At 44.7% G+C, this 27739-nt stretch overlaps 1 protein-coding gene across 3 annotated transcripts in view; it reads left to right on the forward strand.

The window, feature by feature from the left end:
- Nucleotides 1–27739, forward strand: part of LTBR (lymphotoxin beta receptor) — a 244841-nt gene that overhangs the window by 167584 nt on the left and 49518 nt on the right. The window contains exon 1 of one of the 3 annotated variants that reach the window (XM_075842986.1): nucleotides 17319–17666. The exons of the other annotated variants lie outside the window; for them this stretch is intronic. Coding sequence (XP_075699101.1) covers nucleotides 17598–17666 — 69 coding nt within the window. The 5' untranslated portion in view covers nucleotides 17319–17597. Of the gene's footprint in view, nucleotides 1–17318; nucleotides 17667–27739 lie in introns of those variants that run through there. 3 annotated transcript variants of the gene reach the window in all.

The following is a 27739-nucleotide window of genomic DNA, read 5'->3' on the forward strand; positions in this document are numbered from 1 at the left end:
CATGCGACAACAAAAAAATGTGTTGTGTATGTTAACATGTAAATGTGTATACGAACCAAGAACACCCTCATACATGTCAGTAGAGCAAAACTTTTGCTCCACATATCTGATGGTGTATGGTAGTAATATTTTTTTTGAAAACAGTATTGTACTGTTCAACCTATAAAATTGAGTGCAAGAAAAACTTTATCTCCCCTGAAAGAATCGGAGAGTTGCTATAGTGACATGTGAAACACAGAGTAAAGAAAAAAATGCGAACATTATAAACCATGTACATAATAGTTCAATTGTAGGATTGCTGTAGGGCATAGGGCAATTACTGCCCATGCCCAAAAGCAAAAATAGTGCCAAGACAAAAAAGTGATTAAAATGATGTCTTCTGAATTAAAAAGGGGAGAAAATACATGAATAAAGGCTATTATCTGCACATATTAAAGGACAATGAAATAAATAGTATTCATTTCTTTTCCATCCATGTTTTGGGGAAGGTATCCAGCTCAAAGTTTCAAATTCCTATAGAGAAGGCTGTCAGACTGAAAGGAGACGATACATCAAGTACCTATATGACATAATATAAGACACAGAATTAAAAAATTGATTAAAAGCATGTTGGTGGTAGAATAATACGTTTGGAGAAATGGGGCAAAATTTAGTTGTTCATTAAGGCCACAGGGCGTCATAGAACCTAGTTTGACAATCCACATACATTCTCTTTGGGCCAGGAGCTTCTTCAAATTACCCCCTCTGATGCCACAATGTATGCGGTCAATACCGCGGATCCTAAGAGAATTTGGACTACAGCCATGGTGTTTTTTGAAATGTCTAGGCAGCGTTTTGAGTTGTCTAGAGTCATCTATTGCGTTTGCTCCAGTGATATCACGTACATGCTCTCTAGTACGTATCCTCAACTGTCTGGATGTCAAACCTACATAAACCTTTGGGCATCCACAAAGTGCATAATACACTACATGTGTGGTGCTACAGGAGATGTAGTCCCTGATTTTAAATGTTCTTGTTCCCTCCACTGATGTGAAGTCGCTTGCTCTACTAATATTGGAGCATGCAATGCAATCACCGCATGGATAACATCCAACTTTTGGTTCCCGTGAACCGAAAGGGTTGATATATCTTGGTACATAGTGGCTCCTAGTCAAAAGATCTTTGAGGTTTCTGCTCCTCTTAGCCGTCATCATAGGCCTTTGAGATAGACATTGCGCTAAAGCTGATTCTGATCTTAAAATCGACCAGTGTTGCCCAAGGATTGTCCTCCATTTTTTCCCATTGATTATTGTATGTTGTTATAAAACGTATGTTGTTGTCTACAGTTTGATGGGTTTTAGTTCGTAATAAGTCACAGCGTGGTGTTCTTTTGGCCCTATTGTATCCCGATTTTATGAGACGTCTACAAATCTAGATTTGAGTTCCTCCGACTGTTGTTCGAAAAGTCTATCTGTGGAGCAGATCCAAGGTTATTTGGAAGGTGTTGTTTAAAAAAAAAAATAATAATTATAAAAAAAAAAAACACAAACGAGAGGTGAAAAGATTTTCCTCATGGTGGTCAACAAGTTGGTTACTGGTTTGTTCTGGGCACAATGGTGTCTTGCTGGGATATTTTGTATTATGGTGTTTTATGTCACAGCGGGCGGTAGTAGAAGGGGATTTACCTACATGTCCTTGGTTAGGCAGGCATACAGGTTAGTCATTGTGTTTATATATTTAGTAAATATGTTATTTACATGTTTATTGTATTAACCCCTTAATGACCGGGCCTGAAAAGACCTTAATGACCAGCTAAATTTTTCTGTTTTTGCCTCTCTGCCTTTCAGCAGCCATAACTTTTTTATTTTTTCATTGACGTGGCTGTATGAGGCCTTGTTTTATGCGAGAGAAATAGTATTTTTTTACGGCGTGAATATAGGAAAAAGCGATACTCAGCACAGTTTTTCCTGTTTATTTTTTATCCCGTTCACGTTTCACTCTAAATAACCCATTCGATTAATTCTTCAGGTTATTACGGTCGTGTAGATACCTAATATGTGTAGGTTTTTTTTTTTTATTTAGTGTAGGGGCAATAAAATGTATATTATGCAAAATAAAGACTCTTTTGGGGACTTTTTTTTTATTTATTTATTTTTTTTGTTACTTTTTTTTTTAATCCCATCAAGGGATAACTTTATTTGTAACTTTTTTTTTTTACTTGTAATGTATTAGCATACTCCTGTACGCTAATACATTACACTGTGTCACTATGACACAGGCTGCTGATCGGGCAGCACATAGTGTCCCCGAACAGCAGGCAAACAGAACAGACAGCCCTGGGGTCCTTTGTAGGTCCCCAGGGCTGACTGCAGAGGGATTCCCCGGTGTTTGATCGCATCACCGGAATCCCGGTGATGCAATCAAAGAGGGGAATTCCCTTTGATCATGCCGCGGTCACGGACCGCAGTAATCAAAGGGTTAAACAGCTGGGGTCCGAATGTTTTCTGACCCCAGCTGTGTTCAGGAGGCTGCTCTAAGATCAGGAGCTGTAAATTGCAGCTCCTGCTTAGAGGATGAGCGCTCACACGAGCGCTCATCAGCCTGATCTACAGCGACGCCAAAAGACGTCCCTGTAGATTAAGCACCTGCACCGCCTGACGTCAAAAGACAGTGGGGGGTCGGGAAGGAGTTAATAAAGCTGTGGCCGACCCCCGGGTCAAACCCACTTTAAAAGAGAATTATGTGTCGGTTGTTGTATTATTTTAGTATGGGGGGGAGACGCATGGGTTAAATGTTGCTATATGCATACAGTCACATCATCCCTGAAAGCGTGTTTTAAAATATTGCTGCAGCCTGGGTTCCGATCCGGATCTAAAGGGTCCAGTGGTAAATGGTAAATTGAGAAGTTTAAGGAAAAAACGGATTTTCCCTGGCACTGCTAACTGGTAAAACCCTTCTTGAGTAATGAGGATTGAAACAAGCACATGTAATATCAGATATTGTAATTACTACGTGTTTCAAGGCCGGACCGGCCTCTTCATCAGGTAAAATACAAATGCTATTGTAACGTCTGTGGTCGCTGACCACAAACTCCTTCCATCCAGTCGACGCCCCTCTCTCAAGAGATGTTTGCACATACGGCCGTCCTGCTCCACAGTGAGCACCAGAGTGCGGTCACGAGCTCAGTCCAGACTTGAGAAGCCAGAGCACAAGCATGTTTGTGATTGAGCTAATTGGTCCAGAGTACCCTGGGCTATAAGAATGTTCCAGCCCATCCTCCCACGCCTGAGCTTTGTTGTGTATTCCTAGTCTGTCTTGCATATGGCCCCCTAGTGTTTCCTGCTCCCAGTGTTCCTGTTCCTGTATCCTATACTTGTATCCTGATCTAGTGCCGTGCTGAGCTGTAGTCATGCTGTGCTGTATACCACGCCTGTCCTGCTTCTCCACGCCTGACGTCCACCTGCTGCTAAGTTCCTGCCAAGCCTGCCTCGCTACTGTCCGAGCTGCCACAGGTACCCTATACGAACTATAGACTTTTACCTGCGTCCTGTTGGCCAGCTGCCTTACCGCCAAGACGGTACGGCCCAGTGGGTCCACGAACCCTACGGGACAGCTATCATGATAGTATTTGTATTTTACTTGATGAAGTGGCCAGTCCGGCCTTGAAACGCGTAGTAATTAAAACAATATCTGATATTACATTTGCTTGTTTTAAATCCTCATTACTCAAGAAGGGTTTTACCATTTAGCAGCGCCAGGGAAAATCCGTTTTTTTCCTCAAACTTCTCAAATTACCAGATGCCACTATATGGCACCCATCAGAGGTATAATGCATACCTCAGGGAGCTTCTTAACCCCTTCCCGCAAAATCACGTACAGTTACGTCATGGGAGATGGACTGTTCCCGCATCTTGACGTAACTGTACGTCATGGAGATGAAGCTGGCTCAGGAGCTGAGCCAGCGACATCACCGCTGGGTGACAGCTGTATGTTACAGCTGGCACCCTGAGGTATCGGCCAGGACCGGAGCTAGCCTCCGAGCCGACCGATTAACCCCTCACATGCTGCGTTGAATAGCGATCGCAGCATGTGAGGAGTTTATAGCCACCGGCGCCCCAGCAACATGATCGCTGGGTTGCCGGTGGCTGCAAAGGCGATCGGAGGGCTAATGCTTACCTCCCGGTCCGCGAGCAACGGAATCCTCCTATGCCCCGTCGTCGGCGGGGCCCAGGAGGCTTCCGGTACCATCGGCAAGATGGCGCCGGCTCAGCTTCCGGCTCAGAAGCTGAGCCGGCGTCATCAGCAGTGGGTGTCCGCTGTATGTTACAGCGGACACCCCGATCTATCGCCAGGAACCGGAGCTAGCTCCGATTCCTGGCATTAACCCCTTCGATGCAGCGATCCATTGTGATCGCTGCATCCTAGAGGTTTGTAGCAAATCGGCAGCCTTGCCACGCGATGGCAAGGCTGGCGACTGCTACCATGGCAACAGGAGCCCTAACAATGGACTCCTGTCTGCCATTACGTAAGCTGATTAGGCCCCGCCCAGAGGCGGAGCCTGATCGGCTTGCTGTCAGTGAACAACTGACAGTTCTAATACATTGCACTACATAGGTAGTGCAATGTATTAGAACATCAAACAAACTGTTGGACCTTCAAGTCCCCTAGTGGGACTAAAGAAAAGTGTCAAAAAAAGTGTCAAAAAAGTAAAAATAAAAGTTGTAAAAAATACAATAAAAGTTTCAAATAATAACACAAAACACAATCGCCCTTTTTCCCTTATCAAGTCATTTATTATTGAAAAAAATAATAAAGCCATACATATTTGGTATCGCTGCGACCGTAACGACCTTAACTATAAAAATATTATGTTATTTATTCCGCACAGTGAACGCCGTAAAAAAAATAACTAAAAAATACTGACATAATTGCTATTTTTTGGTCACTTTGTCTTCCAAAAATTGAAATAAAAAGTGATCAAAAAGTCGCATGTACCTAAAAATGGTACCTATAAAAACTATAACTCGTCTCGCTAAAAACAAGCCCTCATACAGCTCCGCCGACTAAAAATTTAAAACCGTTATGGCTCTCACAACTTGGCGACAGAAAAAATCCATTCTCTTTACAAAAGTTATTTTATTGTGCAAAAAGTTGTAAAACATAAAAAGTGCTATAAATTAGGTATCACCGGAATCGGACTGACCCGCAGAATAAAGGTAACATGTAATTTATAACACGTGGCGAACGCTGTATAAAAAGAACTAAAAAAATATGCCAGAATTGCTGTTTTTTGGTCACCTTGCCTCCCAAAATAAAAGGATAACAAGTGATCAAAAAGTCGCGTGTACCCCAAAATGGTACCAATAAAAACTACAGCTCGTCCCGCAAAAAAAAACAGCCCTCATACCACTACGTCTATGAAAAAATAAAATTAGTCAAGGCACCAATAAGCCAGGAAATAAAAATATGCAGTTGTGCAGCCCGAGGGGAACATTTCTTCTGTTTCAAGTGGCGAATTATCAAGGCCCCTAAAATTAGGGATCCAGGAAGGGGAGGGCCCAAACATATCTGCTGGAAGTGAGGGCGCCCGTATTATACCAGGACAACACTTCCCAGCAAAATTCCCCAAACTTCAAAGGTGCCGAGTGCGGACCAAAAGGGGGATAAGTAAAGACCATTTATTAGTGCGACACCGGCCTGTGCAGAAAGGATTGTGTCACAGCATAACACACATCTATGGATTATTTTATTGTTTTTTTTTTACCCCACTATACCACCTGACTATGGCCCTTATATACTCCGCCCGCCTTACATGTACCCCAACATTATAAACGGAAACACCAGTAAGACTCCAAACAAAACTACTACAAGCAAAATCCACGCTCCAAAAGCCAAATGGCTCTACCTCCCTTCTGAACCCTACAGTGTGCCCAAACAGCAGTTTACTTCCACATATATGGCATCGCCATACCCGGGAGAACCCTTTTAATAATTTTTGGGGTGTGTGTCTCCAGTGGCACAAGCTGGATATTGGCATATCTATTGAAAAACCATTTTCACTCTGCAACATCACGTGCACACCAATTTCTGCCAATCACCTGTGGGGTTAATATGCTCACTACACCACTAGGTGAATACCTTGAGGGGTGTAGTTTCCAAAATGGGGTCACTTCTGGGGGGGATCCACTGTTTTAGTCCCACAGGGACTTTGCAAATGCGACATAGCGCCCAGAAACCAATCCAGCAAAATCTGTACTCCAAAAGCCAAATGGCGCTCCTTCCCTTCTGTGCCCTACTCTGTGCCTAAACAGCAGTTTATGACCACATATGTGGTATTGTCATACACAGGAGAAGTTGCTTTACAAGTGTTGTGGTGCTCTTTTACATTTATTTGTTGAGAATATGAAACATTTTCAGCTAAAACTACGTCTTATTGAAGAAAAAGGATTTTTTTTATTTTCACTGCCCAATTCTAATAAAATCTATGAAACACCTGTGGGGTCAAAATGCTCACTACACCCCTAGATGAACTCCTCAAGGGGTGTAGTTTTGTGAATGGAATCACTTTTGGGGAGTTTCCACTGTACTGACACCTTAGGAGCTTTGCAAAAGTGACATGGTGTCAAGAAACCAATCCAGCAAAATCTGGTCTCCAAAAGCCAAATGGCACTCCTTCTCTTCTGATCCTTGCCGTGTGCCCAAACAGCAGTTTATAACCACAAATGGGGTATTGCCGTACTCCAGAGAAATTGCTTTACAAATGTTGGGGTTCTTTTATTCCTTTATTTGTTGAGAAAATGAAAAATGTTGAGCTAAAGCTACGTCTTATTGGAAAAAAAGGATTTTTTTTATCTTCACTGCCCAATTCTAATAAAATCTATGAAACCCCTGTGGGTTAAAAATGCTCACTAAACCCCTAGATGAATTCTTCAAGGGGTGTAGTTTCCTAAATGGAGTCACTTTTTTGGTGTTTTCACTGTTTTGGTCCCTTAGGGGCTTTGCAAATGCGACGTGGTCTCCGCAAACCATTCCTGCTAAATTTGAGCTCCAAAAGCCAAATGGCGCTCTTTCCCTTCTAAGCTCCGCCGTGTGTCCAAAAAGCCGTTTATGACCACATGCAGGGTATTGTTTTACTCGGGAGAAATTGCTTTACAAAAGTAGTGGTGCATTTTCTCCTTTTAGTCCTTGTGGAAATTAGAAAAAATTAGCTAAACCTACATTTTCTTTGAAAGAATGTAGATTTTCATTTTCACGGCCTACTTCCAATAATTTCTGCAAAAAACCTGCGGGGTCAAAATGCTCACTATACCCCTAGATAATTTCCTCAAGGGGTATAGTTTCCAAAATGGTGTCACTTTTGGGGGATTTCCACTGTTTTGGTGCCGCAAGAGCCTTTCAGATCCGACATGGAGCCTAAAATATTTTCTAATAAAAAGGAGGCCCCAAAATCCTCTAGGTGTTCCTTTGCTTCTGAGGCCGGTGCTTCAGTCCATTACCACACTAGGGCCACATGTGGGGTATTTCTAAAAACTGCAGAATCTGGGCAATAGATATTGAGTTGCATTTCTCTGGTAAAACTTTCTGTGTTACAAAAAAAATAGATGAAAAATGAATTTCTGCAAAAAAAAAAAGAAATTTGAACATTTCACATCTAGTTTGCCTTAATTCCTGTGAAATATCTAAAGGGTTAAGAAACTTTCTAAATGCTGTTTTGAATACTTTGAGGGGTGAAGTTTTTAAAATGGGGTGACTTATCGAGGGTTTCTAATATATAAGGCCCTAAAATCCACTTCACATCTGAACTGGCCCCTGTAAAAATAGCCTTTTGAAATTTTCTTGAAAATGTGAGAAATTGCTGCTAAAGTTGTAGGCCTTGTGATGTCATAGAAAAATAAAAGGATGTTCAAAAAACGATGCCAATCTAAAGTAGACATATGGGGGATGTTAATTAGCAACAATTTTGTGTGGTATTACCATCTGTCTTACAAGCTGATACATATAAATTTAGAAAAATGCAAATTTTTTAAATTTTTCGCTACATTTTGGTGTTTTTCACAATTAAATACTTAATATATCGAGCAAATTTTGCCAGTAACATAAAGTCCGATGTGTCACGAGAAAACAATCTCAGAATCGCTTGGATAGGTATAAGCATTCCGGAGTTATTACCACATAAAGTGAAACATGTCAGATTTGAAAAAATCGGCTGTGTCCTGAAGGCCAAAACAGGCTGTGTCCTTAAGGGGTTAAGGGCCGGTGTCCCCGTACAGAGCATCAGGTAGTGCTCGGCCGGGGGATTCCGGCCCTGGGGCAACCCCTGACATCACTGCCCATATATGGACAGGGCTGTAAGGGACTTTTAACTACGGAGTCCCCGGCCAGAGCATCAATAGCCCTCTGGCCAGGGACTGGGTAATCCCCTGACGTTTCTGTCCATATTTGGACTGTTTCTACCCTCTCAAGAGGGTGCCCGGCCGAACACATAAACTGCTGCACTTTGGTTTAGTTGGCAGCCATGACACTACACCCCCAGTTTGGTAACTAATGACAGTGGTCGGGAAGAAGTGTGTCCCCAGACTGCTGTCATGGATAGCCGAGAATCCATGGAAACGCACCAAATTGTGGTGCCGATTGTCAGCCAGAATCACCGCTGGGGAAAACAGAGGTAAAAAAAACAAAAAACCAATACTAAGCTCACTGGCATTGTCATAGCGACGCATCCCTCTGTCCCCCCTGCAGCCCGGCCTCCTGGGATGACACTGCAGCCCATGTGATCGCTGCAGTCTGTTAATTGGCCGCAGTAGTCACATGGGATTAAACGTCATCCCAGGAGGCTGGACTGAAGGGAGAACAGCGGGGAAGAAAAGGAGCCATCACCATGACAACGCTCGGGAGGAATGTAGACTTTATTAAAATAATTTTAACAAAAAAAGTCTTTTTTTTTTTTTAGATTTGCGTTTTTTGCAGCAAGATCGCAGCGTTTCTGCCGCAAAAATAACAAATCTTGCAGATTTTACCTCCCATTGAATTCAATTGTGAAAACCCAGGACAAAAGTGCAATGATTCTGCAGCATAAACTGACATTTTGCGGATTAAAAAATCGCACGCAGGTCAATTTATGAAGGTTTTCTCAGCTGATTTTTTACGCAGCGTGTGGATGAGACTTGTTCATATCTCGTCCACTTTGCTGCTGCTGTAATATGCTGCGGATTTTCCGCACAGAAATCCGTTACGGAAATTCTGCAGCGTTTACGCTACGTGGGAACTCCGCTTACGCCCTCTTGCACTCGTCCGAATTCCACTTTTGCCGTTTTACCCAATAGTTTTCACGGGCCCATTTACTTCAGTGGGTGAATCGGGTCGGTGAAAACGGACCCGTCTCTACGATCCGTGGAAAGAACATGTCCTATCTTTCCACGGATCACGGACGGGTCGTCCTATCTTTCCATGGATGGATCGTGTGTGAGAGCCCTAAGAGTAATTGCCTTCCTCTTATACCAGGCTAATGCCTTTGCCCACACTGGTTTCCTGCGCCAGCAGCTGCTTGTCCGCTCATGCAGAATAATATACGACAGAGGCAGCAGAGATTCGCTCAACCTCCAACTTGTAAGGTAGCAAATGTTTCCTGTATGTACAACATAATATAGGTCGTCAGTTGTTCTGGCAAACGGCTCCTGATACACCTGTATGATATATGTCACCCTAAAAGGACATAACTATCTACACTACATGGAAAAAAGTATTGGGACACCTCTACATTCCACCTACAGGAGCTTTTATGACGTCCCATTCTAAATCCATAGACATCAATATGGAGTTGGTCCCCTGTTTTAGTAATACAACTTTCACTCATCTGGGGTCTTTCTACAAGATTTTGGGGTGTCTGTGGGAATTTTTGTCCATTCATCCAGAAGAGCATTTGTGAGGTCAGACACTGATGTTGGGGGGAAGGGGCCTGGCTCACAATCTCCGTTCTAGTTCATCCCAAATGTGTTGGATAGGGTTGAGATCAGGACTCTGTGCGGCAAGTCAAGTTCTTCCACCCCAAAATCCCGAAACCAACCAACCAACCGACCAACCATGTCTTTATGGACCTTGTACACTGGGGCGGTCATGCTGGAACAGAAAAAGCCAAACCCCAAACTGTTCCCACAAAGTTAGAAGCTACAATCATCCAAAATGTCTTGGTGTGCTGACGCATTAAGAGGTTACTTCACTAGAGCGAAGCGGCCGACCGCTGAAAAACAACCCCATAGCATTACCCCTCCTCCACCAAACTTTACAGCTGGCACAATGCAGTCAGACAGGTGACGTTCTCCTGGCATTCACCAAACCCAGACCCATCCATCAGACCGCCAGATAGAGAAGCGTCACTCCACAAAACACGTTTTCGCTGCTCCAGAGTCCAGTGGCAGCGGCTTTACATCACTCCAGCCGACGCTTGGCATTGTGCTTGATGATGTGAGGCTGGCATGCAGCTGCTCGGCCCTCAGGCCATGAAGCTCCTGGGCACAGTTCAAGTGCTGATGTTAATACCAGGGGAGGTCTGTACTCTGCAATTATGGAGTCAGCAGAGCGTTGGCAACTTGCTCCTCAGCACTCGGCCCCCCGCTCTGTAACTTTACATGGTCTGCACCTCGTGGCTGAGTTGCGGCAATAATATCACTCACAGGTGATGGTGGAATATCTAGGAGGGAAGAAATGTCATGGACGGACTTGTTACACCGGTGGCGTGCTATTACGAGACCGCGCTGGAAGTCACTGATCTCTTTACAACAACCTGTTATATCACTAATGTCTGTAAAGTGACTGCAGGGCGAGTGCCGGATGTTATACACCGGGGGGAATGGGACTGAAGGAAACATAGGAATTTAATGATTAAGAGGGGTGGGGGCAATACTTTTCTCCAATAGTGCATCTTAGAGTTGATTGGTCCTATGTATAAATATTCTGCTCTAAGACATATCCAGCAGAGCTCGATTAGAGAACCTACTGTGGCTGATCGCTACCAGAGGTATGAGGACTCGGTGTGGTAGATCGCTACCAGAGGTATGAGGACTCGGTATGGCTGATCGCTACCAGAGGTATGAGGACTCGGTGTGGTAGATCGCTACCAGAGGTATGAGGACTTGGTGTGGTAGATCGCTACCAGAGGTATGAGGACTCGGTGTGGCTGATCGCTACCAGAGGTATGAGGACTCGGTGTGGCTGATCGCTAACAGAGGTATGAGGACTCGGTGTTTCAGGTCACCACTAAGGTGTGAGGGCCTGGAGGTATGGGGAAATTGGGATCCCCTTTCTAGTGATTGATAGGGGTCTAGGCAGTGGGTCCCCCGGCGATCATACATCCCTTTAAAGATGGACATGCACTTTAAAGGGTAATTCCCATTTTAGACATTCATGGTATATCCACAGTATATGCCATAAATGTCTGATAGATGCAGGGTTCTGCTTTGGGACCCATACCTATCTCAAGAACAGGGGTCCTCCCACCCCACTAGGTGAGGCAGTAGCTGCCCACCACATCCAGGAAGTGACTGACTTATTAGAGAGGTAGCTGGCTTATGGACTATGTCCATGTCTCTTCTTCTTCAGGTGAGGTAACCGTACAGGGATAATTGTTGGGACAATCTTTGGCGCTATATTCCTCCTGCTTCTCCTCCTCCTTCTTGTAGGGTTTCTGATCTGCTGCAACAGTTAATAAACTTACCATTGACCACAAGATGGCCCCATTGTCCTGCTGACTATACTGACTAATGGCCCAATTATTACCAGGCTAAGTCGCATTGATCTTACTCCATAGAAATTGGAATTTAGCCCCATGATGATGGGGCCTTTTTGGCCTTCAGAATGCAACAATTTTGTAAATTTTTTTTTGAACGTTGCATTCCAAGAGCCAGAACTTTTATATTTTTGCATAGCCATATGAGGGCTTGTTTTTTTGCATGACGAGTTGTATTTTTTTTAAATTTTGGGGTATATATAATGTATTCTATAAGTTTCATAATTGTTTTTTAAAGGGGTAGAAAAGAAAAGCAATTTTGCCATTTTTTATTTTTGCTTTTACGATGTTCACCGAGCGCTATATAAGACATGTTAACTCTATCCTGCCGGTCAGTGCGATTACGGTGATACTAAATGTATATAGTTTTTGTTTATGTTTTACTACTTTTACACAATACACTTTAAAGAAAAATCATTTGTTTTTTTGTCGCCATACATAACTTTTTATGGACCAAGCTGGGTAAGGTCTTTTTATTTTTGCGAGAAGAGTTGACATTTTATTAGTACAATTCTTTTTTTTTTATCGCTTTTATTTAGTTTTTTTGTGAGGCGGAATAAACCAAAAACAGCAATTCTGCAATTGTTTTTATTTTATTTTTTATGGTGTTCATAAATAACATGAAAATGTTATAGCTTGGGTCCTTATGAACGTGGCGATACCAATTATGTTAATTTTTTGGATATAATTTTTTTGCATAATAAAGCATTTGTATTGGGGTAAAAAGTTTTTTGTGTCTTTTTTAATATTTGTAAACATTTGATTACATTTTTTTAGACTTGATCGCTGATATAATACACGGTGATACTTCTGTATTGCAGTGTATTATATGCCCAGAGGTTGGGTTTAATAGGTGTGCTAAGATGGCAGCCCTGTGGCCATTGTTAATCCCCTGACTGCCATAGCAACCCATCGGCACTCTACTTTAGCATTGGGGCTGACAGAGGGAATCCCCGTCCCTCTGTCTAACCACTTAAATGCCGCAGTCAGCATTGACCATGGCATCTAATGGGTTTAAGGCCCGGACCTAATTAATCTCCGATTCTGGCTATTAGAGCGAGGTTTCAACTGTGTAATACCGCCGACACCCGCAAGTCCCCACTTGCGCCATCACTATGATGTACAGTACATTAATATAATTTAATGGAAACAGTATAGTTCCCATTACGCAAATGTACTTCATAGGGCGTTAAGGGGTTTTAGAAATCCTCAAGACATAATCTGTTTTGGGTTCCAAGAGAACCGTACATGAAGCTGCTCTTTGTCATTAAAGTTGTGTGAAATTTATATGAAATACTGGAAGACCGTTTCAGGATCATCAAGAACATGACATCACTGCCCCCGATGGTCAACCTGAACTAACCTCTATCTGTATGTTTTTGAAATGTGTATAAAGAAACTAGGACCTGGAAGTAGCCCACTTGGGTAGAACGTGTTCATGTAGATATAGTCCAGTTGGACTCCAGCCCAGGATCCCAGAGCAGAACATTGGTTCACATGATATTCCTTCGGGCTTTCATACTCTCCGTTGTACTCAAGCATTAAACATTTTTTGTAATTGATCCAAGCCAATACAATGGGTTACCAGTTATTGTCCCCTATTTAAAATGGGTCCGCTAGGCTGCCTAAAGCATAAGCCACCCCTAGTCTTTATCTATTTAGGGAGTGGACCAAGAAGGCAAGACGTCTTACATTTTACATTTATTTGCAATTTTTAGTCAACCCAGGAAATCCCAAAACATCTCAAGCACCTTCCTTTCGGTATTATCCCATATTTGTCTTCTAGACTTCTAATTATTGAAATTCGACTATAAACAACTTGTGGACTTTGACTGATGCAGGAAACACTTTTTGCCCAAGTTCCTTTAGTCTGCTCGGGAACAGACCTCCCAAAGGAACCTCATAGGATAAGCAGTGGAAAATTTCACATATGTTACGTAACAGACGTCTCCCTCAGAAGCTTAAGTCTTCTTCTAGATCAAAGGTTATTAGGGAAATGCACCAATTTCCCAGCAAATGTTGTTTATATGATAACATTGCCATATCTATTGTTAATGCCCTATGTATTACTGTATGTTCTAAAACCCCTATATGATCAAAGATGTTTACCTAGAGCCATATGATAGAGGTGGGGGAGGCAATATTGGGGCAGCCATGTTGTTCCTGTCTTGTGAGTTAACTTATGGACATATTGGCTGAAGTATCCCCACCACGATGCCCAGCCTTACCTGACCTATTTGGTCTCCACTTGTACAAAGGTGAATGCAGGACATACATAGAGGAAATAGATTAAAAAGCAAACCCATTGGTTAACACTTCACACCTTTAACCACGTAGGATTGGAGAACTTGTTTGCGCTCTATCTCATTGGGTTAATTCCCTACATCCGATGTAGGACATGTGAAGGGGGGATGACCACACAGGTTCTCACTACCCATTAAAATACGGGATTCAGCCAACCTGGGTTGGACCGCCTCTCTCCAGAACCCCCATAGCAGCGGCATGGTCTACCTCCATGGTACATAAGTACTTGAATAAATAATGTGCTGAGCCTTGGGTAGAGGTAAAAGGCGTCATTGCCTTGGGACCTCCACCAGACTGTCCACACCATGCATGGACTGCTCTAATCTTCTTCGTTGGCCGGTCTCCTCTAACTTGCCTCATGATGCCAACTGGGGTATTTATCAAGCATTGAATGATATTATCATTGGGGCATGGTATAGCACTATTATGTAGGCACCATAGGGTAGTACTATGTAGGCACTGTTTGGTGGTATTACTTGACATACCTTGACTTGTTCCTCCAACATCAAGCCTGCTAATAAAACCCAAAATCACAACCTGAATGAATTTAGCATGGAATAATAATATGTGACTAGCCCGCCGGTCGTCAACCTAGCCGAAGACCTAATGGGATCCACCCTCCAGTTGGCCCCTCACAGGGGGCATTTCTAAGCTCAGATTGTCTTCTCCTTTCTTTGACTTGCCTCTCCGCTACACATCCATGAGTTTTACACGACAAGACCTGCAGAACCACATTCCTGCTCGCTGTATTCTTCTCACGTGACTTTAACTGTGTAAATCAGTTGCGTAGATTCTATAAATTTTACATTATTTTTAGGCTAGTGCCACACCGTGATTTTTTACACTAGTGGACACTAATGTCCATGGCTCATGTGCGGTAACACAATACTTTTTAAAGGTTTGTGACATCATGCAGAAAAAGTCACAGGGAGGCGCTATCCTCCGCTGGTTGTCCTTCTGTAAAAAATGCTGCACTCAGGGGTGTAGCTATAGGGTGGCGAGAGTAGTAGCTGTAGCCCTCTGGCTCTTCTGCCACATCAGTATTATACATGGCATATGGTATATGTTTACATTGGGGCCTAGGAGCATCTTGTTAAAGGGTAACTAAACTTTCAGAAAACTTCTGATGTCATAGTGACATATGAGAAGTTTTGATCGGTGTGAGTCCGAGCACTGAGACCCCCCACCGATCGCTAAAATGAAGTGGCAGAAGCGCTCAGGTGAGCGCTGAGCTGCTTCATTTCTGATCGCATTTCTCAGAAATCCGAGCAAGTGGTGTACGGGCTCATAGACTTTCTATTGAGTCCATACACCGTTACCTCAGCTTTCCGAGAAAAAACGATCAGAATCCAAGCAGCTCAGCACTCACCCGAGCGCTTCTGCCGCTTCGTTTTAGTGATCCGTGGGGGTCTCAGTGCTCGAACCCCCACCGATCAAAACTTCTGACATGTCACTATGACATGTCAGAAGTTTTCTGAAAGTTTAGTTACCCTTTAAGAATCTGGCTCCCCCTCTTGGATCTCCCTTCTAGAGCCCTGCGTACCAGAAGTGACACGGAACGTAAATGTGGTTCCCCACGTCTAGTAAGAGAATATCTTTTATATGGGCACTGCATTGGCAGGGAAACTATGGGCACTCCTATGTGATTGGCACTTTTATATGAGCACTGTACCTTGGTTTATTCTATGCAGTTCTTGTTACAATCTATGGGCATGTAGAAAAAATAACGTGTATGTATTACTGCATGGGGGAGGGGAGTGAAACGAAATCTTTGCTTTCAATGGGAATTTTTGGTGCGAAATCCACGGTAAGATAGGGCAGCCGGCCTTTTCTCCCAGTGCCGCTGAATCCGTTTCAGCAAACTGAAAAGTAAGCGTCGTGTGAACTACAGCGCTGATTCCTATTGAGATCAATGAGAGCCAAAAGCGAGGAGTTCTCAACACTGATTCTGATGCTGAAAAAGCATTGGAATCAACGTGCAAAAAACCCCATGTGAACCCGGCCTTACTATAGTCAGTGTTACTGCAGAGGACAAGAAATGTAGTGCAGGGTTATAAATATATTTAAAGGGGTTGTACCAGAATAGACCATTATCACGTATCCACAGGATAGGTAATAATTGTCAGATCCCTGGGATCCCCCCTCTGGGACCCCCACCGATCGAAAGAACAAGAATCCCGAATCCCCGAGCTTGAATAGAGCGGCGGTTGATCAGTGAAAAGAAACAGGGTTTCTAGACTACCGTTCTCACGATTGGTGGGGTTCCCAGCGATCAAACGATTATCACCTATACTGTGGATACAGAAGGTGATAATTGACGATTCTGGGAATACCCTACTAATAGATGGAAGGATAGATAGATAGATAGATAGATATTAGATAGATAGATAGATAGATAGATAGATAGATAGATAGATAGATAGATAGATAGATAGATAGATAGATAGATAGATAGATAGATAGATATGAGATAGATAGATAGATATGAGATAGATAGATAGATAGATAGATATGAGATAGATATGAGATAGATAGATAGATAGATAGATAGATAGATATGAGATAGATAGATAGATAGTTAGATATGAGATAGATAGATAGATAGATAGATAGTTAGATATGAGATAGATAGATATGAGATAGATAGATATGAGATAGATATGAGATAGATAGATAGATAGATAGATAGATAGATAGATAGATAGATAGATAGATAGATATGAGATAGATAGATAGATAGATATGAGATAGATATTAGATAGATAGATAGATGTGGATAGATAATTAAATAGATATTATATACAAAGATAGAAAACCATTTTCCGCGATACTAGGTAAATTACACTAGACAGTAAAATATCTTTAATCCGACATCTGACAGTCCAGAACTGCAAGACAAAAGCAGAATACTGAGACATAAGTAATTACAAGACTCTGACTTAATTAAAGAGATAGTAGCCCATTTATTTTAGTGTTATATTTTGGGCTGCCTTTCTGAAGACTTTGTACTGTTACAAGTGAGTTATAGAACTGTCTGATAATACACAATGTTTGATCATCCGGCACGTGTGACATCTAGTTAGTGATTTTACTAGATATATGGGATATTAAAGGCATCTCACATGTCTGGCTGACTCTCCCACTGACTGCTCATATACATTGGATATCAGGTCCCTTTCCTTTAAGAACAGCCTATAGTTCCTCTTGTCAGAGCTCCCCCCCCCCCCCCAGTCCCGCCCTCCCATGTCTCACTCTCCAGATTGTCGCACTTTACTGGAATAACAGGAAGTTGCGCTGATGGGAATACAGAATTTATTTGCCAACTTGAAGTTTGTGCTTAAAAGAAAGTAAGGTTGACACTGAGAGGATCGGGCAGGAAATCCTGGAGACCCGCAGAAGAGCAACACTGAGATTATTGAAGGACTCTCTGGGGAGACTCGATTGGCAGCAGGCCTGGATTTTCAGGGGGGTTCAAGGAAGATTCACAATTTATACGATATAACTGAATATGTGATCCTTTAAATCTGGGATCATGGAGCTGCGTCCGTACCCCTGGCTCGTTCTGATGTTCCTGGGAATTATTTGGGGGAATATCCTGCAGGTAAGAACTGGGCGCAGGGATGACCATGCGTTGTGCGGTGCGATGTATGCCATGTGCCTGAGTACTGGAATAATTCAGGAATGTAAACTTCAGGATAACCTGAACCGGTTCTTCAGAGGGGACGTAGTCAGAGAGACATATGTCCAGCGAGTTCCACCTGCGATCCCACCGTTTTCGTCAAGTTCTGGGGGCTCCAAATCAGAAATATACATTATATTGAAATATGGTCACTGAGCTTAGATCCAGAGGGACTACTGCTGGAGGTTAGTTATAGGGGGACTGCTGCTGCTGGAGGTTAGTTATAGGGGGACTGCTGCTGCTGGAGGTTAGTTATAGGGGGACTGCTGCTGGAGGTTAGTTATAGGGGGACTGCTGCTGGAGGTTAGTTATAGGGGGACTGCTGCTGGAGGTTAGTTATAGGGGGACTGCTGCTGGAGGTTAGTTATAGGGGGACTGCTGCTGGAGGTTAGTTATACGGGGACTGCTGCTGGAGGTTAGTTATAGGGGGACTGCTGCTGGAGGTTAGTTATAGGGGGACTGCTGCTGGAGGTTAGTTATAGGGGGACTGCTGCTGGAGGTTAGTTATAGGGGGACTGCTGCTGGAGGTTAGTTATAGGGGGACTGCTGCTGGAGGTTAGTTATACGGGGACTGCTGCTGGAGGTTAGTTATACGGGGACTGCTGCTGGAGGTTAGTTATAGGGGGACTGCTGCTGGAGGTTAGTTATAGGGGGACTGCTGCTGGAGGTTAGTTATAGGGGGACTGCTGCTGGAGGTTAGTTATACGGGGACTGCTGCTGGAGGTTAGTTATAGGGGGACTGCTGCTGGAGGTTAGTTATATGGGGACTGCTGCTGGAGGTTAGTTATAGGGGGACTGCTGCTGGAGGTTAGTTATAGGGGGACTGCTGCTGGAGGTTAGTTATAGGGGGACTGCTGCTGGAGGTTAGTTATAGGGGGACTGCTGCTGGAGGTTAGTTATAGGGGGACTGCTGCTGGAGGTTAGTTATAGGAGGACTGCTGCTGGAGGTTAGTTATAGGGGGACTGCTGCTGGAGGTTAGTTATAGGGGGACTGCTGCTGGAGGTTAGTTATAGGGGGACTGCTGCTGGAGGTTAGTTATAGGGGGACTGCTGCTGGAGGTTAGTTATAGGGGGACTGCTGCTGGAGGTTAGTTATACGGGGACTGCTGCTGGAGGTTAGTTATACGGGGACTGCTGCTGGAGGTTAGTTATAGGGGGACTGCTGCTGGAGGTTAGTTATACGGGGACTGCTGCTGGAGGTTAGTTATTGGGGGACTGCTGCTGGAGGTTAGTTATAGGGGGACTGCTGCTGGAGGTTAGTTATAGGGGGACTGCTGCTGGAGGTTAGTTATAGGGGGACTGCTGCTGGAGGTTAGTTATACGGGGACTGCTGCTGGAGGTTAGTTATACGGGGACTGCTGCTGGAGGTTAGTTATAGGGGGACTGCTGCTGGAGGTTAGTTATACGGGGACTGCTGCTGGAGGTTAGTTATTGGGGGACTGCTGCTGGAGGTTAGTTATAGGGGGACTGCTGCTGGAGGTTAGTTATAGGAGGACTGCTGCTGGAGGTTAGTTATACGGGGACTGCTGCTGGAGGTTAGTTATAGGGGGACTGCTGCTGGAGGTTAGTTATACGGGGACTGCTGCTGGAGGTTAGTTATAGGGGGACTGCTGCTGGAGGTTAGTTATACGGGGACTGCTGCTGGAGGTTAGTTATAGGGGGACTGCTGCTGGAGGTTAGTTATAGGGGGACTGCTGCTGGAGGTTAGTTATAGGGGGACTGCTGCTGGAGGTTAGTTATAGGGGGACTGCTGCTGGAGGTTAGTTATAGGGGGACTGCTGCTGCTGGAGGTTAGTTATAGGGGGACTGCTGCTGCTGGAGGTTAGTTATAGGGGGACTGCTGCTGCTGGAGGTTAGTTATAGGGGGACTGCTGCTGGAGGTTAGTTATAGGGGACTACTGCTGGAGGTTAGTTATAGGGGGACTGCTGCTGGAGGTTAGTTATAGGGGGACTGCTGCTGGAGCTTAGTTATAGGGGGACTGCTGCTGCTGGAGGTTAGTTATAGGGGGACTGCTGCTGCTGGAGGTTAGTTATAGGGGGACTGCTGCTGGAGGTTAGTTATAGGGGGACTGCTGCTGCTGGAGGTTAGTTATAGGGGGACTGCTGCTGCTGGAGGTTAGTTATAGGGGGACTGCTGCTGCTGGAGGTTAGTTATAGGGGGACTGCTGCTGGAGGTTAGTTATAGGGGGACTGCTGCTGGAGCTTAGTTATAGGGGGACTGCTGCTGGAGCTTAGTTATAGGGGGACTGCTGCTGGAGGTTAGTTATAGGGGGACTGCTGCTGGAGGTTAGTTATAGGGGGACTACTGCTGGAGGTTAGTTATAGGGGGACTGCTGCTGCTGGAGGTTAGTTATAGGGGGACTGCTGCTGGAGGTTAGTTATAGGGGACTACTGCTGCTGGAGGTTAGTTATAGGGGGACTGCTGCTGGAGGTTAGTTATAGGGGGACTGCTGCTGGAGGTTAGTTATAGGGGGACTGCTGCTGGAGGTTAGTTATAGGGGGACTGCTGCTGGAGGTTAGTTATAGGGGGACTGCTGCTGCTGGAGGTTAGTTATAGGGGGACTGCTGCTGGAGGTTAGTTATAGGGGGACTGCTGCTGGAGGTTAGTTATAGGGGGACTGCTGCTGGAGGTTAGTTATAGGGGGACTGCTGCTGCTGGAGGTTAGTTATAGGGGGACTGCTTCTGCTGGAGGTTAGTTATAGGGGGACTGCTGCCGGAGGTTAGTTATAGGGGGACTGCTGCTGGAGGTTAGTTATAGGGGGACTGCTGCTGGAGCTTAGTTATAGGGGACTGCTGCTGGAGCTTAGTTATAGGGGACTACTACTGGAGGTTAGTTATAGGGGGACTACTGCTGGAGGTTAGTTATAGGGGACTGCTGCTGCTGGATGTTAGATCTGGGGGGACTGCTTCTGCAGGTTAGATCTGGGGGGACTGCTGCTGGATGTTAGATCTGGGGGGACTGCTGCTGGAGGTTAGATCTGGGGGGACTGCTGCTGGAGGTTAGATCTGGGGGGACTGCTGCTGCTGGAGGTTAGATCTGGGGCTACTGCTGCTGGAGGTTAGATCTGGGGGGACTGCTGCTGGAGGTAAGGTATGAGGGGACTGCTGCTGGAGGTTAGATCTGGGGGGACTGCTGCTGGAGGTAAGGTATGAGGGGACTGCTGCTGGAGGTTAGATCTGGGGGGACTGCTGCTGGAGGTTAGGTATGAGGGGACTGCTGCTGGAGGTTAGATCTGGGGGGACTGCTGCTGCTGGAGGTAAGGTATGAGGGGACTGCTGCTGCTGGAGGTAAGGTATGAGGGGACTGCTGCTGCTGGAGGTAAGGTATGAGGGGACTGCTGCTGGAGGTTAGATCTGGGGGGACTGCTGCTGGAGGTTAGGTATGAGGGGACTGCTGCTGGAGGTTAGATCTGGGGGGACTGCTGCTGCTGGAGGTAAGGTATGAGGAGACTGCTGCTGGAGGTTAGATCTGGGGGGACTGCTGCTGCTGGAGGTAAGGTATGAGGGGACTGCTGCTGCTGGAGGTAAGGTATGAGGGGACTGCTGCTGCTGGAGGTAAGGTATGAGGGGACTGCTGCTGGAGGTTAGATCTGGGGGGACTGCTGCTGGAGGTAAGGTATGAGGGGACTGCTGCTGCTGGAGGTTAGATCTGGTTGTGTTTGTTTATGCACATTCATATAAAAATGTCCAGATATAGTAGAGCTGAATTTGTCATCTAAGCCAGCAGCCATACATTTGGCAGCACGGTGAGAGCTCATACTGCGTCATGTGTTTGACTAAACTGACAGGTATTAGCTTGTGTAATGTTCTGATGTGTTGTGTCACTATGGATGTAGCAGAGCTAACTTTATTATTTACTTTTTAGGGCAGTGTGACAACTCTCTGAGTTCAGATAAAACAGTAAAGTGACCTGCAGTCCTATGGAAACCCCACAAAACACATTGTTATATTACTGTGTCATGTTCTGCCAAATGACAAACTCAACTCGCACTACACCTATAGAGGTCAATGTACACAGCACACACATATGCATCTTTATATCGAGGTTTGTACGGAAGTAAACAAACACTGTGTCCCCCGACAACCACGATCCCGAGATCTGGGCCTTAATTTCTACATAATGATTATTACAAATTTTACATTGCTCTGCTATAATGTATGGAAGGTATAGGCTGCACGTTGCCTGCAAGCTGCTGTGGAACTACAAGTCTCAGCCAGCCATTCAGACTGTCTATAAAAAAGAGCGCAACCCTGAGCTAAGTTCTCTCTACTACACAAAGGGTTAATAGCATGTACCGATATGACCGGACACGATCACACATGGAGATAAATGGGAAACCAAAGAGTTTCAATATCTGTTATTTGTTTATCATCCGCTCTGCCGGGTACTACAGCTCTGCTACATAGTATATATTTATATAGCTGATGTAGCAGAGATGAGTTTGTCATTTAGCAGAGTTGTGATACCCAGATGTGTTATTTGCCTCTTTACACAGGACTGCAGATAAAACCAATTGAATTATCACAATGCAGCACAAGAGAGTGATATGGTAAATTCACCTCTGCTACATTGGTGTAGTTTGAAGCTGTCTACCTAGGCTTTTGCTTCACCTTTGAACATAATTTTACGTCTCATATATATAATCTACATAAAGTCTTGAGCAACTTTACTCAAGCATACATCAAAACCGTCCCGAATCCAGCATTCCAGGCGGTATCCCGATGTCCCTAGCGGATGGTGGCATATTCTGGTTTCAACTTTATCTGTATCCTCAGGATTCAGATACAGTTGAACACAATGGTGGAGCAGGGAGCCATCAGCTCCCTGCTCCACCATTTACTATGTAACACCACCCATGAGTGGCTTGGCGCCAGCCGGCGCGATGCAGTGACATCATCACGCCTGTCTGCACCGAGCTACAGACTGGAAGAGACCTGCAGGGGGATCTCCTCCACTCGTGGTGGGAACGGGGCTAGGTGAGTATTTTATTATTTTTATTAGGCACTATGGTTGCATTATTCGGTGTGGGGGCCACTATGGGGCGTATATGGAAGAGGATTGGGCGGAGTTAGAGGCGTGGCTTAACTGGAAAAAATATGTATCAACGCGCTTTGTGCGCTGCATGAGTTGTACCTCATTACAAAACTTGAAAGACGGGAGATGTGATCGCGGGGCCCATGCCTAATCTAGTCCCCAATGCATATGCCATCCAGACAGGTAGTGTCATACAACATCCAAATAGATAATTAGACCGCATCCAAATAAATAGTGAAATGCCGACATACAGTGCCCAAATGAAACGGCTATAAAGAGTATACAGCACACAGTGTATAAATAATACCGTCACACAGTGGCCAAATAATTCCACCAAAAACGAACACCCCCCACACACACGGTGAGTGCGTTCATACATGTGCACAAACATTACACACAGGTTTGCACACAAACACACACTCAGTACATACGCACATGCACAATTATGTACTACATGCACATCCCAAGTATATATAGTCAGAGATATAGTACTGTACGCTCACGAGATGTATACAATGTAAAGCCCCCCGCGCTGACACACAACAAGATTGTTATCAAACACTTCCCCCAAGAGTTTAGCGGAGTTCTTATTATGAGGGGGGGGAGCAGCTTTTCCATCATCAGATTACTATACAGAGCCTGGTGTAAAGATTGCACTTCCCAGGATGCAAATCACCAGAGCAGGGTATGCTGGGAGATTTCAGCTCTGAAGACTGCAGAATTGTGATTGCAACTCAGACTGCGCTATTGCTTGTGGCAAAACGACGGGTCCGGTGCACAACAGACGCAAACGGAAACCATGGGCACCGGATCCGTCACCATTGAAATCAGTGGTGATGGAAACGGAAACCTCTGATTTCCGTTCGTGTCAGTTTGTGTCTGTTCAGGGTCCCGTTCTGACGGAAAGCTCAGACGGAACGTCAGTACGGGACTTCAACGCAGATGTGAACGAAGCCTTAGTCGTGTGGAAAATAGGGTTAGTTGCCTTATAGTCAAATCGTGTTTTGTAATACAGGATATAACTCCGGATCAGTGTCATGTGTGTTCTGAATCTACATTAGACGTTAAAGGCTATGGACACCTTTTGAGGGCATTTTTTATTATTATTAATAAATAGATTAGTCAGAGTGATTAGTGTAACTTTGTAATTAGTCTTTATTAAAAAATCGTTTTACAGCTGTATCTCCAAAAGTATCGCTCGTTATTACACTGAATCCGTCAGTCCCGCAGAGCTGACGGGTTCAGTGTCGGCGGGTGACACGCAGGATCGAGCAGTTACCGATCACATCTAAATTCATAACTTAGATGTGGTTGGTTACAGGTGGATCCTGCATGTCACCCGCCGACACAACCCGTCAGCTCCGCAGGACTGACGGATTCAGTGTAATAACGAGCGATACAGCTGTATCTCCAAAAGTAAAACGATTTTTTAATGAAGACTAATTACAAAGTTACACTAATCACTCTGACTAATCTATTTATTAATTTAAAAGAAAATCCCCTCAAAGGTGTCCATTCTTTATGTAAATGGTGTTCTAAGATGAATGTCCACGTAACGGGATCTGCTGTGACTACTTCAGGCAGTGTAGGATCTATATGTCATTTAAGGATCAGTTTATGGAAATCCCCTTTTATAGCATTGCTACATCCCTGTTCGTGATTGAGGTATGAGACGCAGAATATCCTCGTCTAATGTCTATGGCGCCTGTGGCGAGTAGTTACAATTGGTGGAAACAAGAACCAGACAGATTAGATTCTGTCTGTTGGATCTTAGTCTGCGTTCACATCTGCGTCAGGGCTCCGTTCCGACGTTCCGTCAAAATTTTCCATCGGAACGGAGCCCTGACTGACACAAACGGAAACCAGAGGTTTCCGTTTCTATCACCATTGATTTCAATGGTGACGGATACGGTGCAAATGGTCTCCGTTGTGCTGGGGTTCCGTCGTTTTGACAGAGTCAATACCGTAGTCGACTACGGTATTGATTCCGTCAAAAACGGCGAAACCCCTGCACAACGGCCAACGGAAACCATTTGCACCAGATCCGTCACCATTGAAATCAACCTCTGGTTTCCGTTTGTGTCAGTCAGGGCTCCGTTCCGACGGAAAGCTCAGACGGAACGTCGGAACGGAGCCCTGACGCAGATGTGAACGCAGCCTTATTGTTGTTTTTTATTTTTGGATTTCAAATAAAAAAATTCTGTTTAACAAATTGATAAATACACTCAGCATGATACTATATAAATACAGAATTATACTCTATTTAGTCCCCCCCACTCCCCCAATACACCTAATAAAGACCCAATTCATTAAAAAAATCTCGAATAAGGCCTCATGCACACAGCCGTGCCCGTAATCACGGCCCGCGATTGCGTGCACGGCCGGCCGCCGCGGGCCGCAGCCCGCATTTTCGGCCCATTCTCCCATACAAAGCATGGGATCACGGCCCGTAGAAAGCAAAACATAGGACATGTTCTATCTTTTGCGGTACACTTCTACGGCATGGACACCTATCCGTAGCGTTACGGAAAGATGTCCGCGGCCAATTGAAGCGAAAGGGTTCGTAATTGTGGAGAATTTTTACGGTCGTCAACAGATTTCTCAAACTCCTGCCCCTCCTAATTCAGTATAGTCTTCCAATTAGAACTCTATAGCCCCCCAGGCAAAACTTCCAATATTGTCCTCAACTTCCTCCCAGTTCTACCATACAGCTTTGTTCTTAATTATTTATTCCATCGGAACAAAGGAAGACCCACCTCTGGGAGACCTATGACCCTGTTTGACCTACCTGCACTCTTTGCCGTGTTTTTTGCGGCGTTTTTCAGCCACGGTTATTGAGCGCCACGGACAAAAAACGCAGCGAAAACCGCTTTCTTTACCTCCCATTGATGTCAATGGGAGGTCAGAGGCAGAAACGCCTGAAGAAAAGGCATGACGCTTCTTTTTTCCGCAAGCATTTTTTTCCGCTTGCGGGAAAAAAAACTCTAACTCCCATTGAAATCAATGGGAGGTGATTTCGGAAATTTTTTGGCGCCAAAAAACTCTGTGTGAACAGGGCCTAACAGAGAAAACACAATCACATCAATATAAGGGAAAAAAATAAGAGGCCCCCTCCCTTCTCTCTCGGTGCCCCAGATCGCCTCCCATTTTCCATTCTGATTAGCCCTCCTTAATTTCAGTCAATGGTAGGCCCTCGTTCATTCCTGTATTTTCTATATATCTCAAACGGGAACCAATCAGCACCTGGGGATGAACTCCCAGAAAGGGATCTAACTCCTTCCTTAAGATCTTCTACTGTTATGGGATCTCCCAGCATTCTCCTCTGTTCTTCAGACAACGGAAGGAGTTTTATCCCATCCAGAAAATGGTTCAATTCTGTGTCATTCACTCTTGACCCTCCTTGATATAAATGTGAATAAAAAAAAAAAAAATGCCCCCATTATTTCCCCCGAGTCCCGAGAGGGGCCCCCCAGCCGCTTTCTTATACATGTTATTATTGGGCATCCTTTGACTAGCTATAATCTGGATTAACAATTTACCTGGTTTGCCAGATTCGCAGAAATATTTTTGGCCTGAGAAAAACATCTTCACTGAATTTTTTCTAGCAAAAATAGTTTGAATTCCCTCTGTGCCTCACAGAGCGATGCTTCTTTGCATTAACTTGGGCAGTGAGGTCTCCCCCAGCTCGGGTAATCCTCCAGTGCGGGTTTATTCTAATATATCTTTTAGTTGATTGAAGTATATATGGATATTGAAATTGGATATAGTTGCGGATTGCCTCCTTGCTTCTGGTATTGTCTGATCGTGAATCTTTAGTGACTCTATAGACGTACATATGTTAGCCCGAAGGTGGTACATACTCTACATCCCTACTTGTAGGGGCGTAGCTAAAAGCTCATGGGCCCTGGTACAAGAATTCAGCTTGGGCACACCTACCCCACACCAATACGACCAGACCCCTGCGCATACCTATGCCCAGCTGCCTTGCCCGACACACCCCATGAATGCCCCCACAGTATAGTGCCCCCATAGCTGCCCCCACAGTATAATGCCACCACACAGTATAATGCCCCCCATAGCTGCCTCCCACATTGTATAATGCTCGCCATAGCTGCCCCACAGTATATTTCCACCCATAGCTGCCACATACAGTATAATGCTTCCATACAGTATAATGCCCCCCCATAGCTGCCCCATACAGTGTAATTCCCCCCATTCAGTATAAAGCCCCCATACAGTATAATGCTCCCCATAGCTGCCCCATACAGTATAGTGCCCCCATACAGTATAATGCCCCCCATAGCTGCCCCATACAGTATAATGACCCCACACAGTATATTGCCCCCCCATACAGTATAATGTCCCCCATACAGTATAATGCCCCCTTAGCAGCCACCATATGAGACCCCCCTCCCATACCCAGTATAATTACTGACCTATCCCCGTTCCCACAATGGGTGGAGGATCCCCATGCAATGGAAACCTTAGATCTATATGGGGGTATATACCATTTAGCTTTACCCTATAGTCCAGGAGTCTACTGTTGATGCAGAGCCTATTCTGGAGACGCCATAGTGGAGCCCAGAACTGATTTCCGGTGGCTACAAAATGCAGAAGCAAGAAATGTGGTGATGCATACAATGCAGGACCCTAATCTGCAATGGCTCTGCAATGCAGAAGTCTGCTGTCTGTGGTATTTATAGTACACAACATACAGTATATCAATGGTGGTCATATGCAATGCAGACCAGACAGGAGGTCTATTGTGCAGAACCCAAATATCAGAAGTCAGAACATTGCTGATCATTGATCTCTTTTGGCTTTGCAATGGAGAATCAGGACAACTGGTGGCTACACAATGCAGAAGACAGATATGAGGTCTACACCTTGCAGAACCAGGATCTCAAGTTGTTATTCATTGGAGAACCTCAATCTTTGGAGGCTTTACAATGCAGAACC

This window comes from Rhinoderma darwinii, chromosome 11 (assembly GCF_050947455.1).
Source record: "Rhinoderma darwinii isolate aRhiDar2 chromosome 11, aRhiDar2.hap1, whole genome shotgun sequence".
Classification (NCBI taxonomy): domain Eukaryota; kingdom Metazoa; phylum Chordata; class Amphibia; order Anura; family Rhinodermatidae; genus Rhinoderma; species Rhinoderma darwinii.